This window comes from Pseudonaja textilis, chromosome Z (genome assembly GCF_049901715.1).
Source record: "Pseudonaja textilis isolate UNSWEBS1 chromosome Z, rPseTex1.2, whole genome shotgun sequence".
Taxonomy (NCBI): Eukaryota; Metazoa; Chordata; class Lepidosauria; order Squamata; family Elapidae; genus Pseudonaja; species Pseudonaja textilis.
In genome coordinates this window covers 104389822-104404572 of record NC_142008.1, presented here as the reverse complement: position 1 = coordinate 104404572, position 14751 = coordinate 104389822, and the positions used below count along the sequence as shown (strand labels likewise).

The 14751-nt window shown below is 37.0% G+C and overlaps 1 protein-coding gene and 1 long non-coding RNA gene across 2 annotated transcripts; one reads left to right on the top strand and one right to left on the bottom strand.

Annotated features, from left to right (window-relative positions):
• The first annotated feature begins 273 nt into the window (after window positions 1-273).
• LOC148124195 (uncharacterized) lies at window positions 274-3414 on the top strand. The gene is made up of 2 exons (XR_015739933.1): window positions 274-636; window positions 2611-3414. It is a non-coding gene; the product is annotated as an uncharacterized LOC148124195 (long non-coding RNA).
• A 4367-nt stretch (window positions 3415-7781) lies between these two features.
• Window positions 7782-8756, bottom strand: LOC113451481 (olfactory receptor 5P76-like). Its single transcript, XM_026722867.1, has one exon. It carries the CDS (start codon window positions 8754-8756, stop codon window positions 7782-7784), a length of 975 nt encoding a protein of 324 aa, XP_026578652.1.
• Window positions 8757-14751: the final 5995 nt, after the last annotated feature.

Here is a 14751-nt window from a genome sequence, read left to right as displayed (position 1 = left end):
TATCCCACGGTCATGATACTGAATAGAACTCTTTATACTAGTGCTATGTCAGTTCCCTATTAATTTGAAAAATTGCTCATTTTTCTGACTTGAAAAATTGGTCATTATCTAATAAACTTCACTCAGATGTAATGAACCATTTAAGACTAGGAACAATGGCAGTTTTGTCCTCAAGTCTTTTAATATTCTTTTTAAGACATCTAAGTGACCATTGACCAAGACAATGCTGAAGTAGATAGACCTATGACCTAATCCAGCAGGATTTACTGTGGGAATAAAACTTTGACTTGGGTATTGGGTAATGATTAGTCTAAGACCTTATACATACATGCTTGCTTAAAGGTCACTGAGATAGTGTAAGGAAATTAAGAACAAACACTAGAAACAATCAAGCAGCTCAGACAACTGTAAACAAGTCTGTACTATATCTAATTATTGTAATCCACAATGTGACTATACTTGCTATGCTAAAAATCTCAATAAAAGGGAGCACTGGAATTTGCTCTGGGCTCTCATCCCGAGAACACTCGCTTGTGTCTCATCTTTTCCATGAGAGACCACCACAAGTGGTGACCCTGACGTGATCCACTGCAGGTGGTACGTGTCTGGACCTCTGTGTTTCCTCGCCTGGAATAGGTAAAGTACGTACTTAACTATTGCTGGACAATAGGATTTTTCAGGGAACATGGGGGGAAAACTTTCTCAGCCACAGGAACATCATGTTAGTGAGCTGCTGAAGCTAGTCAGGACAAATTTCTTTCTCTTTAAACCTTCTAGAGGGGAGCATATAGTTCTTTCAAGAGGTAATGTGAAAAAGCTGCTGCAAGAGATCTGGCAGCAATGCCCCTGGTACTCAGAGAAGGGCTCTTTAAAGTTAGACACATGGAGGAAAATTGGAACTATCCTTTCATGAGGAACCATGGGCAACAGCTGAAATTTTGACATATTGGAAGATTGTTATGACTGCTTTAGAGACCCAGCAACAACCTCTTTTAAAACCTTTAGCAGAACTTCCTCCTTATAAAGGAGTTGTGTTGCACCCTTCGACTCCAAAGCTGGAGTATGTTTTCTCACCCCCAACAGCGCCTACGCCTGTGGAAGAGAAACCCCAGCCACAAATGGGAAAAGTTCAAGCAATGATGCATCAGGCTTTCAATGAGGGGAAATTAGAACCTGATGAGATTCCCCAGATGAATTTGTTTCCAGTTAATAGGCAAGTGGATGCTCAAGGCAACATGCAGGTGGAATGGGTTCACGATTCCGTTGGCAGTACTTAGGGAAATCAAGAAAGCCGCTAAAGATTATGGTATTCAAAGTCCTTTTAAAAAGGGTCTTTTGACAAGTTTGGCTACCTCACATATGATTCCTAATGATTGGAAAGATTTAATGAGAATGATATTGAGTTCTACTCAGTATGTGGTTTTTGATTCAGAGTACCAAAGGGAAGCTATCACTAGGGGACGGAATTCGGGGGGGCTGTATATGCCAGACCAAATCTATTGGGCAGGCTTGTTTGAATCCACTGCTGATCAAGCTACTAATTTGCCTGATCACGCACTTCCCATGGTTATGGCGGCTGTCCTTGGGGCATTGTCCCGCATCCAGGATGTGGGAACCCCGGCACAGTCTTTTTCTCAAATTAAGCAAACAGCATCTGAGTCTTATAACGATTTTGTGGAAAGACTACAATTGGCTATTACCCGGCAGATTTCCAATGAGGAAGAGGCAAAGGAACTTTTGCTGAGATTGGCAGTCGAAAATGCAAACGCTGACTGCAAGCGTATCTTACAGCCTTTGGTGGCTAGAGGTGAGTTTACTCTGGCTGATCTGTTAAAGGCATGTGCAGTGGTGGGTTCTCAGGCTTACAACATGGAGACTTTGGCTATGGCATTACAAAAAGGGATGAAACCTATGGGGAACTGTTTTAATTGTGGGAAGCCTGGCCATTTTAAAGCCCAGTGCCGAGCACCTGGGGGGGAATGGCATTTAACAAAAACAAAAATAAGGATGTCCGCCCAAAGTGGGTCTGTCCGAAATGCAAAAAAGGGTTTCATTAGGCAAATCAATGTCGCTCTGATCAGAACCAAAATTCGGGAAACTAAATTTGGGGCATGCAGCTAGCCCTGCTCCCAAGGCTGTTACAAAGGCATCACCCGCAACTACTGGGAATGCAGGTTTGTGTTTAAAAATGTTGCACTCGATTGATGTGACTTTTCCTAATCAAGTGTACATTGAGGACACTCATTTGCATGGGCCACTGCCAGAAAAAACAGTGGGATTGGTACTTCCCAGGTCATCTGCATCAAAAAAAGGGGTTCTTTGTCATTCCAGGGGTTATTGATCAAGATTATAAAGGAGTTATTAAGATACAATTGTACACTGATACTCCTGCATCATTAATGGCTGGTGAATCTATTGCCCAGTTATTATTGCTTCCATACATTCCTATGAATCCTTTAATTGGGATCCCATGAACTGGCGGTTTTGGGTCCACTGAAATGGCCAGTTCTCCAGTTGCTGCAGAATTGCTAGCACTGACAAAAAATTTGACTACAGACCAACCAAAAATGACAATTGAAATTCAAGGAAAATCATTTTCTGGCCTTATAGATTCCGGAGCAGATGTCTCTGTGATACACCAAAAGGAATGGCCAAATGAATGGGTGCTTGAGGATTCTCCGGCTGTTCGTGGCGTAGGTGGTATGCAGTTTGCAAGAAGTAGTGTACATTGGTTGATGGCATTGCATAGAGCAACTGGCGAGACTGCAAGGATTCAACCTCTTGTGTTGCCCCTGCATATAAACTTATGGGGTAGAGATTTGCTGTCACAGTTCAACACAAAAATTGTTATTGGATAATGGAAAAGTTACAACTGTTAACCCCTCAGCCAGTTTGGATTGACCAATGGCCACTTCCACAGGAAAAGCTTGTAGCTTCATATAAAAACAAAAACAGGGGAAGTGGATGGATATGGTTTGCCTTACATACAAAACATTCTTAATATTACCTAATATACTTTAAATTTTCTAAACATAACAGGATCTCCTGCTGCTATGGCAGCCAGTAGGCATTTTGCTTCCTCCCCTTCTGCAGGAGCACCAAGACCGAAAGTTTGGTGTAGGAGACTGCCAGATCCAACGTGGAGAGGACCTGTTCCGCTGATAACTTGGGGCTGAGGATACACTGCCATTGAAGATGAGGGGACAGTTGTTTGGGTTCCTGCTCGCTGTGTGCATCCTTATCATCAGCCAAAGGGGCAAGGGGGTGGATTTGGAGGAATGGAAAAGAAACGTGTTGATCCAGGACATGGAGAAGCTAGCAAACCTTCATAATAAAACTGATTGTTGGGTATGTATGCACATGCCAACTCACAAAACATCAGGGCTTCCAATGGTTGCAGTACCTCTGGCCAAAGGCGACTGGCATAAGGGACAATGCTATGGTTGTTCGGGGACATGGTCCAGCATTTGGACTACAAGTAACATAAATACCTTACACCTTGGAAGCCGGATCCAAGAGGTGGCGGGTATCTGCTGGACCCACAATGAGACGGTAGAGAATATGACTTACTTGGGAACATATCCATTTTGTAACAAAACAATTGTTATTGGCAATGGAAGTCGGGTTTATTCGGGTGACATGAAAAAAAAAATCTTACTTTGTACACAACATTTCTTATTTTGATATCACATCTTTGATCAATGAAAACGGGTGTCCATATATTCCTGCCACATGCTGTCCCACCACGAAAGAAAATCAGCTGCCTAAATGTGCAAATGGGAATAACGCACCATCGTCCACTTATTTGGCTATGTTAATGGAGTCCTTTGCAAAGCTAATCTATGCTGAGCCAAATAAGGTTGGTCATCTCCTGGGAGCAAATCTATGGTTGCTGTGTGGACGGATGGCCTATGATTGCATGCCAGCATGATGGAAAGGGGTCTGCACCTTTGGGAAAGTAATCCCATCTCATGTCATCTTAAAATCTTTGGGGACTGCTCATATCCGCAATGCATGTTCTGCAACGGAAGTAAACTCTGTTTTGACCCATGACTACTGGACACAAATATCAAGGGGAGTTATTCCCCCTTTAGGAGTCATGATGAACTATAGAGATTTACATCGTTTAAACAATTGGACAGTTACTATGTTTAAAGACACCATTAAAACGCTAAAGCTGCTTGAAGAAGAGCAAGGCAAAATTCTTGACTTTGTCCTGCAAACCAGATATGCGGTGGACACTATTTTGGCTGTGCAAGGGGGAGTTTGCACTGTGGTTCATACACATTGTTGCATGTATATCTCTGATTATTCTCCAAACATTACAGCTACTATACAGCATATGGAACAAACCTTGAAGGAGGTCAGGTCATCTACATATTTGAAGGACAGTTTGTGGACTTCAAACTAAATGATGTTATTTACATTGGATACACTGTGTAATCAAGGTTCCTCTAGGAAGCTGTAACCAACATGGCTATTGCACAAGGTAGTTGTTACTGGCTTTTGCTCAAGGCCATTCTCTATTCAAGAGTCATGTCAAGTATCAAAAGGACTGCAATATAATTTTAGACTGACTCCTATTCTTCTCTCCTTAGTGCCTGAATTGCTTCTAGTAATCCTTACTGTGGTTGTTTAATGAAGAATGTGTGTATCTCCCAGCTGGAACTATGTAAGTAAAAATTAGTTTTGGAAGAAAAAAATGAAATGTTAGTGGATTTTGGATAACAGGGTTGCCATCTGGCCGTTTTTCTGGCCAAATTTGAAAAATCTGGCCATATAGAAATCTGTTTGGCCATGAAAAAAATCATGTCTCTGGCCAAATATATTTGGCCGGAAATTTGGCCGTATGAAAGTTGCTTGGCCATGAAATCGAAATTTTGGCCAAATACCAGTTTTCAATACAATATATTCGCATGAAAATGACTGTCAGATTGTCTGAAAATGTCTGAAAAACAACACAATATATAGGCCGAAGCCTTCTGACTGTGAACAGCACTGCGTAATATAAGCGGATGTTAACCCGGATGTAAACATCTCAGTATTGGATTGTTTTCTTGCCAGCCGGCATGTAGCGTCACGGAAAATCCCAGATGTGCGACCGAGAGAATACGCCTGTGGTACATGCAAGCTAGCTAAATGCATTGTGCGTGTACTTTTTGAAAAGATGGTTATTGAGCATTCAGTTTTCATAAGGATTCTATATATAATTGCTATTTTTGTGTCGTTTTATTTGTTTAGTGATTATATTTTTTCAATCGGGGGGGAATCCCCCTAAAAACCCTCATGCCCTAGCTCCCCCCTCCTCAGGATCGCTGCATTTGTCCCTGAGCTTTCCAAATGGTAGTAGTGGTTATTTGAAGTGAGCTGCCTAACCTGGATGTGAGTAAAGAAACACAGAAACTTCCATGACATCACGTCACGTTGTTGAATAAAGACTATTTTTTATGATTTGATAATTTAAAAACAGTTAAAAAACAATATATCCTCATGTTATATTGCATAAAAAAATTTGGCCAGAAAATTTGGCCGTGAGAGAAAATAATTTGGCTGAATTTGGCCGTATTTTGACTTGAGTTTGGCCACAGAGCCAAGCTCCGATCTGGCAACCCTGTTGGATAAAGCTGTAGTGGAAACAGTAAGCTTCTTGGGGAAAAAATAAGCTTCTTGAGAAAAAAATATCATAAATTTCTTTTCCCTATCAAAATTTCATTGTATGTTTATTCAATATATTTTAATTCAAATTTCTTATAGCTGTAGTTGAAAATGCACACATTGCAATTTCATACATGCTGCCTCTTGTTTCTGGTTGTCTTAGAATTTTAGAAAAAACTGACTATAGCACTATGATGTGAATGAATTTCTTCAGAGCAACAAAAAATAAACCAGCAAAGAACAATAAAATAACTTCATGACCAGAAAGGTAGTGCTGAAATTTCACTTCCATCACACAGAAATTTTGTTAATTCATAAGTATACTTTTTAAAACTAATTTTCAAGTATTGTAAAATAATCCTGGGTGGAAAACCACTTTCCAGGAAATTTATTCCTTCACAAAAGTAGTGTGCTTTTCAGATTCAATCTAGAATTTTTTCAAAGGCATATGCACGTTACTGCTGTATGGATGGAGAATGTGATTTTGTTAGAAAAATTGTAATTATCATTTTAAAAAAACTCTCTTTGTAGTTAAAGATCAAAAACACTTTCCCATTGGACTGAACAAATTCAAAACCAAACATTTGTTGAATAAAATTAAAAGCACAAAGATAAGTTTGGGGGAGATTCTAGTGAGGGTTCCTAAAATTCCTTCAAAACTGATCTAGATTTTACATCTGAGATTATTGAGATGGCCAAGAGTGACATACTTTGTTTTCCATTCTTTCTAGGCCTCCCCATTATTCTGCAGTTTTTGTAGCTGTTTAAGTTTTTTCAACATTTTAAAACATCCAACTAGTAATATCTGTAAGGCACAATTGGGGAGGGGGAGGTAAGCTGATTTGCTTCAACAAAAGACACTGCTTATTTCATCTGAACAAAGGAAATCTGGTGCTTCAGAGAATTCTGAGGAAGAAGATTCCATAAACACACAGAGAAAAGCCTTTACCGCTGCATTTGTGAAAGTATTTCCATGTTGGAAGACTTTGGAATTCCTAGGAAGACTTTCAGAGCTTGTTAAGAAAGCTCCATATTGCAGGCCATTGACCAAAGATGCCCCCACAAGGTGAGAACTGTATGAGAAGGACCTTGCAGAGCTCCCTCCTGCAGCTCAGCTCTATCTCAGAGGCTTCCCACAGTTCATGCTCAAGGTCGCTGCCAAAGCAAACTAGGGCTAATTTTTCCATTTCTTTGTTAAGAAACACTATATGTTAAAAAAATAAGTTCATGACACTTCTTTAGTTTCCTTCCAAGATTGATCTTCTTCTTCTTCAGGAACAAACAAGGTATGAATCTAAGGAGTTACACTCATCATGAATGTCCAGGGCTGTCAAGCTCCCAGCCTGTGGGCTGAATGCATCATGCGGTGGCCATGCCCATATCCAGTTTAACAAAGGGAGGAAAAGTCCTGGTACACCACATGACACTGCTGTGACAATGTAACTTTGACACCTAGAAGGTTCTGTAAGCCCAATTGTCTAGAGCAGAGTTCCCCAATATTTCTGGCTTTGTGGATTGGGGGGCGGGGAGAGGAGATGGTTCCATCCACACAGCTCCATTTGCACAAATACTCAAATACTTTTTTACATTCCTTAAATTAATGTATCTTAGGCACCTTGATTCAAATATTGTTGCAGTATAATCCACTATTTGGGATAAATTGTCAGCACAAATAGAAAAAATACCAGTTTTTAATTTCTTTATCTCAAGATATCAGAATAATACATAAAAATAATTTAACAAATCTTCTAAAAAGAAGAAAGTTATAACATAAAAGATATAAATTGTGATCTGCTAATAAATGTACTATATTGTCAGTGCTTATTTTACCTTACTTACAACTCATTCCAAATTTAAGGCAGAATGTCAATACTCATAAATGACAATTATAGATGAATCTCCACTGACTATTATAAAACAGGTTGATGCAAAGAAAGGTAATTTGCAGTATCCTATTCTCCCCAAATGACCTTATACTTATCAATAGTTTATCTACATTATTTCTTATTCAACAAGTATAACAAATTACAAATGCATGTCTACAGAACCAAAATCACATCAAATATCCTGCTAAATTAATAAAACAACAGGATTTTTATGATATAATGAGAACAATCTCCATCTCTTTAAGGGAAAACAAGAGCTCTGGGAATTTGTATGCAGGTTGTATATTTACTGACTGCCCTTCCCAGAGCTCCCCTCACCTCTTTGTTCCTCAGGCTATATATGAGGGGGTTGACTAGAGGTGTTACGATTGTGTAAAAAACAGAAAAGGCTTTGTTCAATTCTTTCAGTTCATTACTATCTTGCAAAAGATAGACAACTGTGAGACTGCCATAGAAGATAGTCACTACAATGAGGTGAGAAGAGCAGGTAGAAAAAGCCTTTTGTCTCCCAATGATGGAAGGAATTCCAAGAATGGCAGCTATGATATAAGCATATGATACTATCGTTAAAAAAAATGGTGGTAGGGTAGAGATAGATGTTAGGATAGCTGACACAAGTTTAACCTGACTTGCATCACTACAAGCTAGATTTATCATTGGAATGAAATCACAGAAGAAGTGCTCTATCAAATTGTGACCACAGAATCTTAACTTCAAGAAAAATGTTATTAATATTGTGTCTATCACAAAGCTACCAATCCAGGATCCAACAACTAATTGGAGGCATATCTTGAAATTCATAAGTGTGGAATAATGCAGGGGTCTACATATTGCTAAGTAACGATCATAAGACATTGCAGCCAGTAGATAGCATTCTGTAACAGCTAAAAAAACAAAAGCCCATAACTGCAGAATGCAACCATTCACAGATACAGTGTAGCTTTCATTCAATAGGCTGGTTAATATTCTGGGAATAATGGTTGAGCTGTAGCATGTCTCTAAGCAAGATAAGTTCCCTAGGAAAAAGTACATTGGAGTATGGAGGTGCTGGTCAGTCACAATTAAGGCTATAATGAGAAGATTCCCGGCCATCGTCATGATATAGATTATTAGAAACAGTATGAACAGAAGAATGTGTATCTCTTTCAGATCTCCAAAGCCATGAAGGATGAATCCCGTAATAATAGTTTCATTTCTCCATTCTAATTTCTTCATTATCACATTCTATAATTCTACTAGGAAGGATAATATCAATCAATACTCATTTATCTGTTTAAGTATTTCACATCTGGAAAGAAATCTGAACAGAAATGCTCAATTAATGCTGGAAATCTTAAAACAAAGGTTAGATATCTTATCATCCCTAAATATTTTAATAAATTAAATTAACTTTTTCTTCAAAAGTCTTATCCTACATAACAATTATGTTATGGCTGCCAACTATTATTAAGATAAATATTATTGTCTCTACTTGATGGTATGGTTAATAAAGCCTATATAGTTAATCTCAGGATATGTTTTTATTGTATGTAAAATGATGCGTGAGGAAATGGATGCATTATTGCAAACATTGTATTCTCAGATCACTGATATTTTTATTTATTTATTACATTTATATGCTACCCATTTCACTATCAAGCAACCCTTTTAGAAGACCCTTTCCTCTAAGAAAATGCTCACTTAATCACTGTTACAGTGAATCAGCCTTTATGCAAAAGCGGTAAAAATAATAAATAAAATTGTGTGATTTAGCTGAGATTGCTCTAGTTGTAGAACTTCATTTTTCCTTATGGAATAAAGGAAAGACTCATTCAACTCAGTCTGCCTCTTGTGATCATATATTGTCCTTGTGCAGAAGTCTTTGTATCTAAGCGGGGCAACGTTTCCTTTCTAGTTTTAGAAGAAGAGTATTCATCTTTTCTGAAAGGATACTTTCATCAAAGACTCTGACAAAGAGAAGTACCCCTACAACTCTTCACATCCTGAATAGTCTTGTTTCCAACATAGGCAGGTAATTCTTACCAGAAATCCAAAGGAGTGGAAAACTTAAAAATACCTACCTTTGATTTATTGTTTCAATTCTGGACTTTCTAAAATGAAAAATTATGAAGCCTATTTTCAATTACTCTTCAATTTGACTATTCAGTTATTTTTCTTAGACACCAAGCTGTTGAATCTTACATGTCGTTACTTAGGATCCATAATGTTGACAATGGATATCTGTCTGGTTTAAGCCTGGAGCTTCTTAAGTATAGTGACTGGGGAATATTTTAAAAGCATTTATATCTTAATTGACCATAGGGGAAATGTTGAAGTTTTTAAAAATGGTATTGTAAACATCTTCTGATATTCTCTTTCCAGAAATTTGTTTTGTACTATTATAAACACAGGATTGGAAAGATCAGTTTACATTCCAATTCTAAAGAAAGGCAATGCCAAAGAATACTCAAACTATCACACCACTGCACTCATTTCATATGCTAGTAAAGTTATGCTTAAAATCCTATAAGCTAAGTTCCAGCAGTATAGCAATAGCACTTAGACTTATATACCACTTTATAGTGCTTTCCAGCCCTCTCAAAGTGGTTTACAGAGTCAGCATATTGCTCCCAACAATCTGGGTCCTCATTTTACCCACCTTGGAAGAATGGAAGGCTGAGTCAACCTTGAGCCTGGTGGGATTCGATCTGTCAAATTGCAGTAGGAGTAGCTTACAGTACTGCACTCTAACCACTGCACCACCGAGTATGTGGATTGAGAACTACCAGAAGTACAGACAGGATTTCAAAGGAGCAGAGGAACTAGAGATCTAATTGCCAACATATGCTGGATCATGGAGAAAGCTATGGAATTCCAGAAAAACATCTACTTCTGCTTCACTGACTATGCTAAATATCACAAGAAATTATGACAAGTTCTTAAAGATCTGGGAGTACCACACCACCTTATTTATTTCTTGAAAAACCTATACACAGGTCAAGAAGCAACAGTGAGAACTGGACATGGAACCACTGACTGGTTCAAAATTGGGAAAGGAATCCAGCAACACTGTATGCTTTATATTGTTATTGTTAGTTGCAAAGTCATGTTCAACCCATCGTGACCTCATGGATAATGTTCCTCCAGGCCTTCCTGTCCTCTAGCATCTTCTGTCCTCACTGTGAGTTGTGTTGTGGGGGGTGCATGAAGTGAGGGTCATCCAATCTCATTGTACACAAGTTGTACTCTGACAATAAAGGTAATAATAAACAACAAGGGGAAGGTGGAGTCTGCATCAACCCAGTAGCCACCTCTAGTATGACACTCCCCTATCTGGAACTCAGACTAACTGGCAGAACCAGGTCTTTAGGCTTTTGTGGAAAGATAGGAGGGTGGGGCAGATTTTACCTTAGGGGTTGAGATGATCCAAAGGGAAACACTACAGAGAGAAGGCTCTTCTTCTAGATCCTAACAGTTTTTGACAGATGAGATCTACTCATGCTGGCAGGGAGTAGGTCCTCTCTGCCAGCATGAGTAGATTTGTCCTAGCAAAATGAGTCAGTTCAGCAATTAGCCTTGACCTATGCCATCAAAGGCTTTGAAGTCATAACCAAAAACTTGAACTGCACCTGGAAGCAGACATAGTCAGTGAAATTCATGGAGCAGAGTATAATATAGGCCATCCTAGGGATGCCAAAGATTGCTCTTGCTGCCATACTTTACACCATACTTTGAAGCTTCCAAAAGGATTTCAAGTTTCAAAGTACTATATTATAAAAATGTACATATTGTACATTTCTTTATTCTTTAAAAAAAGTCAAATCTCCATCTGCCTGACTAGGAAAGGATAATTCCTTAATTACATTTTTTACCATGATAAGAAGTTCATCAGTAGAAAAATGTCTTATGGGTTATTAATGACAAATCTATGAAAGCTTCTAAATAAATTGTTGTTCTTTAAAGATCTTCAAAGTTATGTAATGTTTTATCTACAATTAAATAACAGATGTTTTCTAAGTCAACATTAGAATATGTACATATATATGCAGAGAAAAATAATTCGACAACTATTATAGAACTATGGTTCTGTAAAGGGCACTTTGAAACAAATGAACAACAAAACATTTCAATAGATGATTCATTTGGATAGAACACATACAAAGGTAGATAAAGGAAAACATTTTTAAAAAGCTCCATATTATTTAGATTTATATGAGTTAAGATGACTTCTCAATAAAGAGGCAGACCTATTAATTAAAATAAATCTTTAAAGATCATTAATTTTTCATTTCTGTTTTATTTTTCATTTTTGGAATGGGACCAATTGAAGTAACTGTCCTGAGATAATCAAGATAACAAAGCCTATTAGATTAATTGTCTTTCAAGTTAAATATATCCCAAAAGTTTCATTAGGAGGGAGACTTGAGGTTTGTTTGTTTTTTATTTCCTTCTTTAAATGTGAATTAGAGTTACAGAAGGAAATTTCATCTTCAATAGAATCACTCTCACTTTGAAATAAAGTAAAGTGGTCATTTCCCAATGACTTTAGAAGCAGACTAACAAGAAGATGCTTTAACAATAAATTAAAACAAAATATCCCTATAGGTATGTGCGTAAAGACCACCCCCTCCAAAAAAAACCCAACAACAGTCCTGAACAGAAGTGGCTAAAAATGTGGGGGGGGGGAGAGAAAATTAAAGATATACAGTACAGTATAACATGTCATTATAGTAATAAAATAATTTATGCTTATAATAATATTTATAGTTATGTATAACTTATAGCAATAATTATAATAATAATGACATATATATGCCCCATATTTAATTATACTTATGCATATAAAGTCTATTCTTATGTTACAAGTGTAATCAGGTTTTGAATCCATTGATTAAAAAGAATTGTATATTAATCTTTCTGATGTTGCATTACCAGTTTAATAGCTATAGTAAAAGTATAGAGAATCCATTGATGTTGGCCAGTTAACAATATGCCATAATTCTCTAGTTTTTGGATGCCAGCTAATGATTTTGAGGTCTGAAGTTAATAATTATGGGACATGGAATTGCTAGAAAATGTTTATTTTAGGTAGCTGTTAATACATGAGTGTATAATCATGAATAGTTCCACTAATACACTGGAATTTTACATTATTAGAAATCTGTTTCAGCTATAAGAAGTTAATGTAACTGTATATAACTTAAGTAAATGAGGTGCTGAAAGGATGATCGTCCCACTCCATAAAATATTATTTTTCTGCCAACAAAAAACGCATAGATTTTCCCTGTCTCATTCACACTCTGCTTTCATTATTTTCTGTACATGTTTATTTATGTTTATTAAAATGATACAGTAATGTTTAATTTTTAAACATTTTTTCTGGATATTATATAGTCACTTTTTTCCCCCAGCCATCTCTTTCAAGTCCTATTTATTTAGAAATACATAGTAGTTCCAATCTTGCTGCATTGATCTAAAGGACAATGTAATCAGTGGAAATAATGGTTATTGAGAGCTCCAGGGCTTGAATAGAAATACATACAGTCTGATATTCAGCTGTTGACCATTGAAATCATTTTAATATAGAAAAGTTCTTGGCATTTTGGTTGAATCTCCAATTTATTATTTATCCCTTTCAAATCCTACCTGACAAGATTTAAGCTTTTCCTATTGAAAAGTGCACTGGAAAATATTGATGCTGGTATTAAAGAAAACAGTGTTCAGATCAATAATTTGGATATACTGATGACAAGGTTCTGCTTGCATGAAGACCTTCAGTTACTCATTAAGAGAGGCACATAAATATCTTAAAAATACAGCTTGAAGTTTAACACCTCAAAAACCAAGATCATGGTCATCAGCAAACAACCCTTTAATTTACCATTGATAATTTCGGAAGGAATAACACTAGAAAAAGTTGAAAGGATCATGCACCTCAGTTTTAATTTACATGAAAGATGGAACATGACCACTGAAGTAAAACCAAGGATAAAGCTTGAGCAGCATTCTTCAAAAAGAAAAAAGGTCTTCTGCAGTCACAACATAAGCCTAAGATTAAAAATCAGGTTTGTCAGACGTTATATCTTTTCTATCCTGCTCTATGGAGTGGAGAGTTGGTCTCTGACAGAAAGTCAGTTGAACAGACCTGAAGCATTTGAAATGTGGATTTCTAGGCAGCTGTTATGTATAAGCTGGGTTGACAAAATCAGAAATGAGGAGGTGATCAGCTGCCTGGGAAAGCCAAGGGAAATCATCAAAACTATTAAAAAGCAAAAGTTAGACTATTCCAGACATGTGATGAGACACCTAGAAAGATACAGCAAACTTCATTTAATCCTCAAGAAAAAGATTGAAGGCAAATGAGGTTCAGGCAGAAGAATAACATCATGGCTTCAAAATCTAAGGGACTGGTTTGGAAAAAACTCAGCAGCATTTTTCATATGGCTGTTGATAAAAATAGTATAGCGAACATGATCACCAATGTCCAATGACAGATATTGCACAAAAAGAAGAATGAAAAGTGCTGGTGATGTCTCTAAAGAATACCCAGCAATTTCATAATTACATTTATATGCATCTCATCTTTTCATTAGTGAGCTTTAATTTAAATATATGAGGTTACCAATGCAATCTCAACTTTCTTGGAAAAAAGTAACACTCTGTGGATGATTTTTCTGGATCTCAGAAAAGATATGATGCAATTTTAGTCTTGTTGCCCATCAAGCAATCTAGAACTCAACTGCTCAAGATTTGAAGTCAAGTATTACAAAGCACTTTTATAAAGCCTACACATGTGCTAATTGTTCAAAGCTTTCTTCTTTTCTTTGTTCTTCAGACTATAAGAGGATTAATCAAGGGTGTCAGGATAGTATAAAAGACAAAAACCTTTGACAATTTTTCACAGTTCATTGGTATCCAGAAAAATGTACACAATGATGAGAGTGCTATAGAAGATGGCTAACACAATGAAAATGAAAAGAACAAGAAGCAAAGATCTTTTTTTGTCCCATTATTCATTGTAATTCTGAGAAAAATTCTAATAATGCAGCTGTAAAATGATATTAATGAAATGATATTGGTGGCAAAGTACAGACAGAGGCAATCATAACTGATGAAAGCATTATCTGAGCTCCATTACTACAATCTAATTCCATTATTGAAATGAATTCACAGTATAAATAGAATACTATAATGGTCTTCAAATTGCCAAATAGCTATTATAGGACATTGC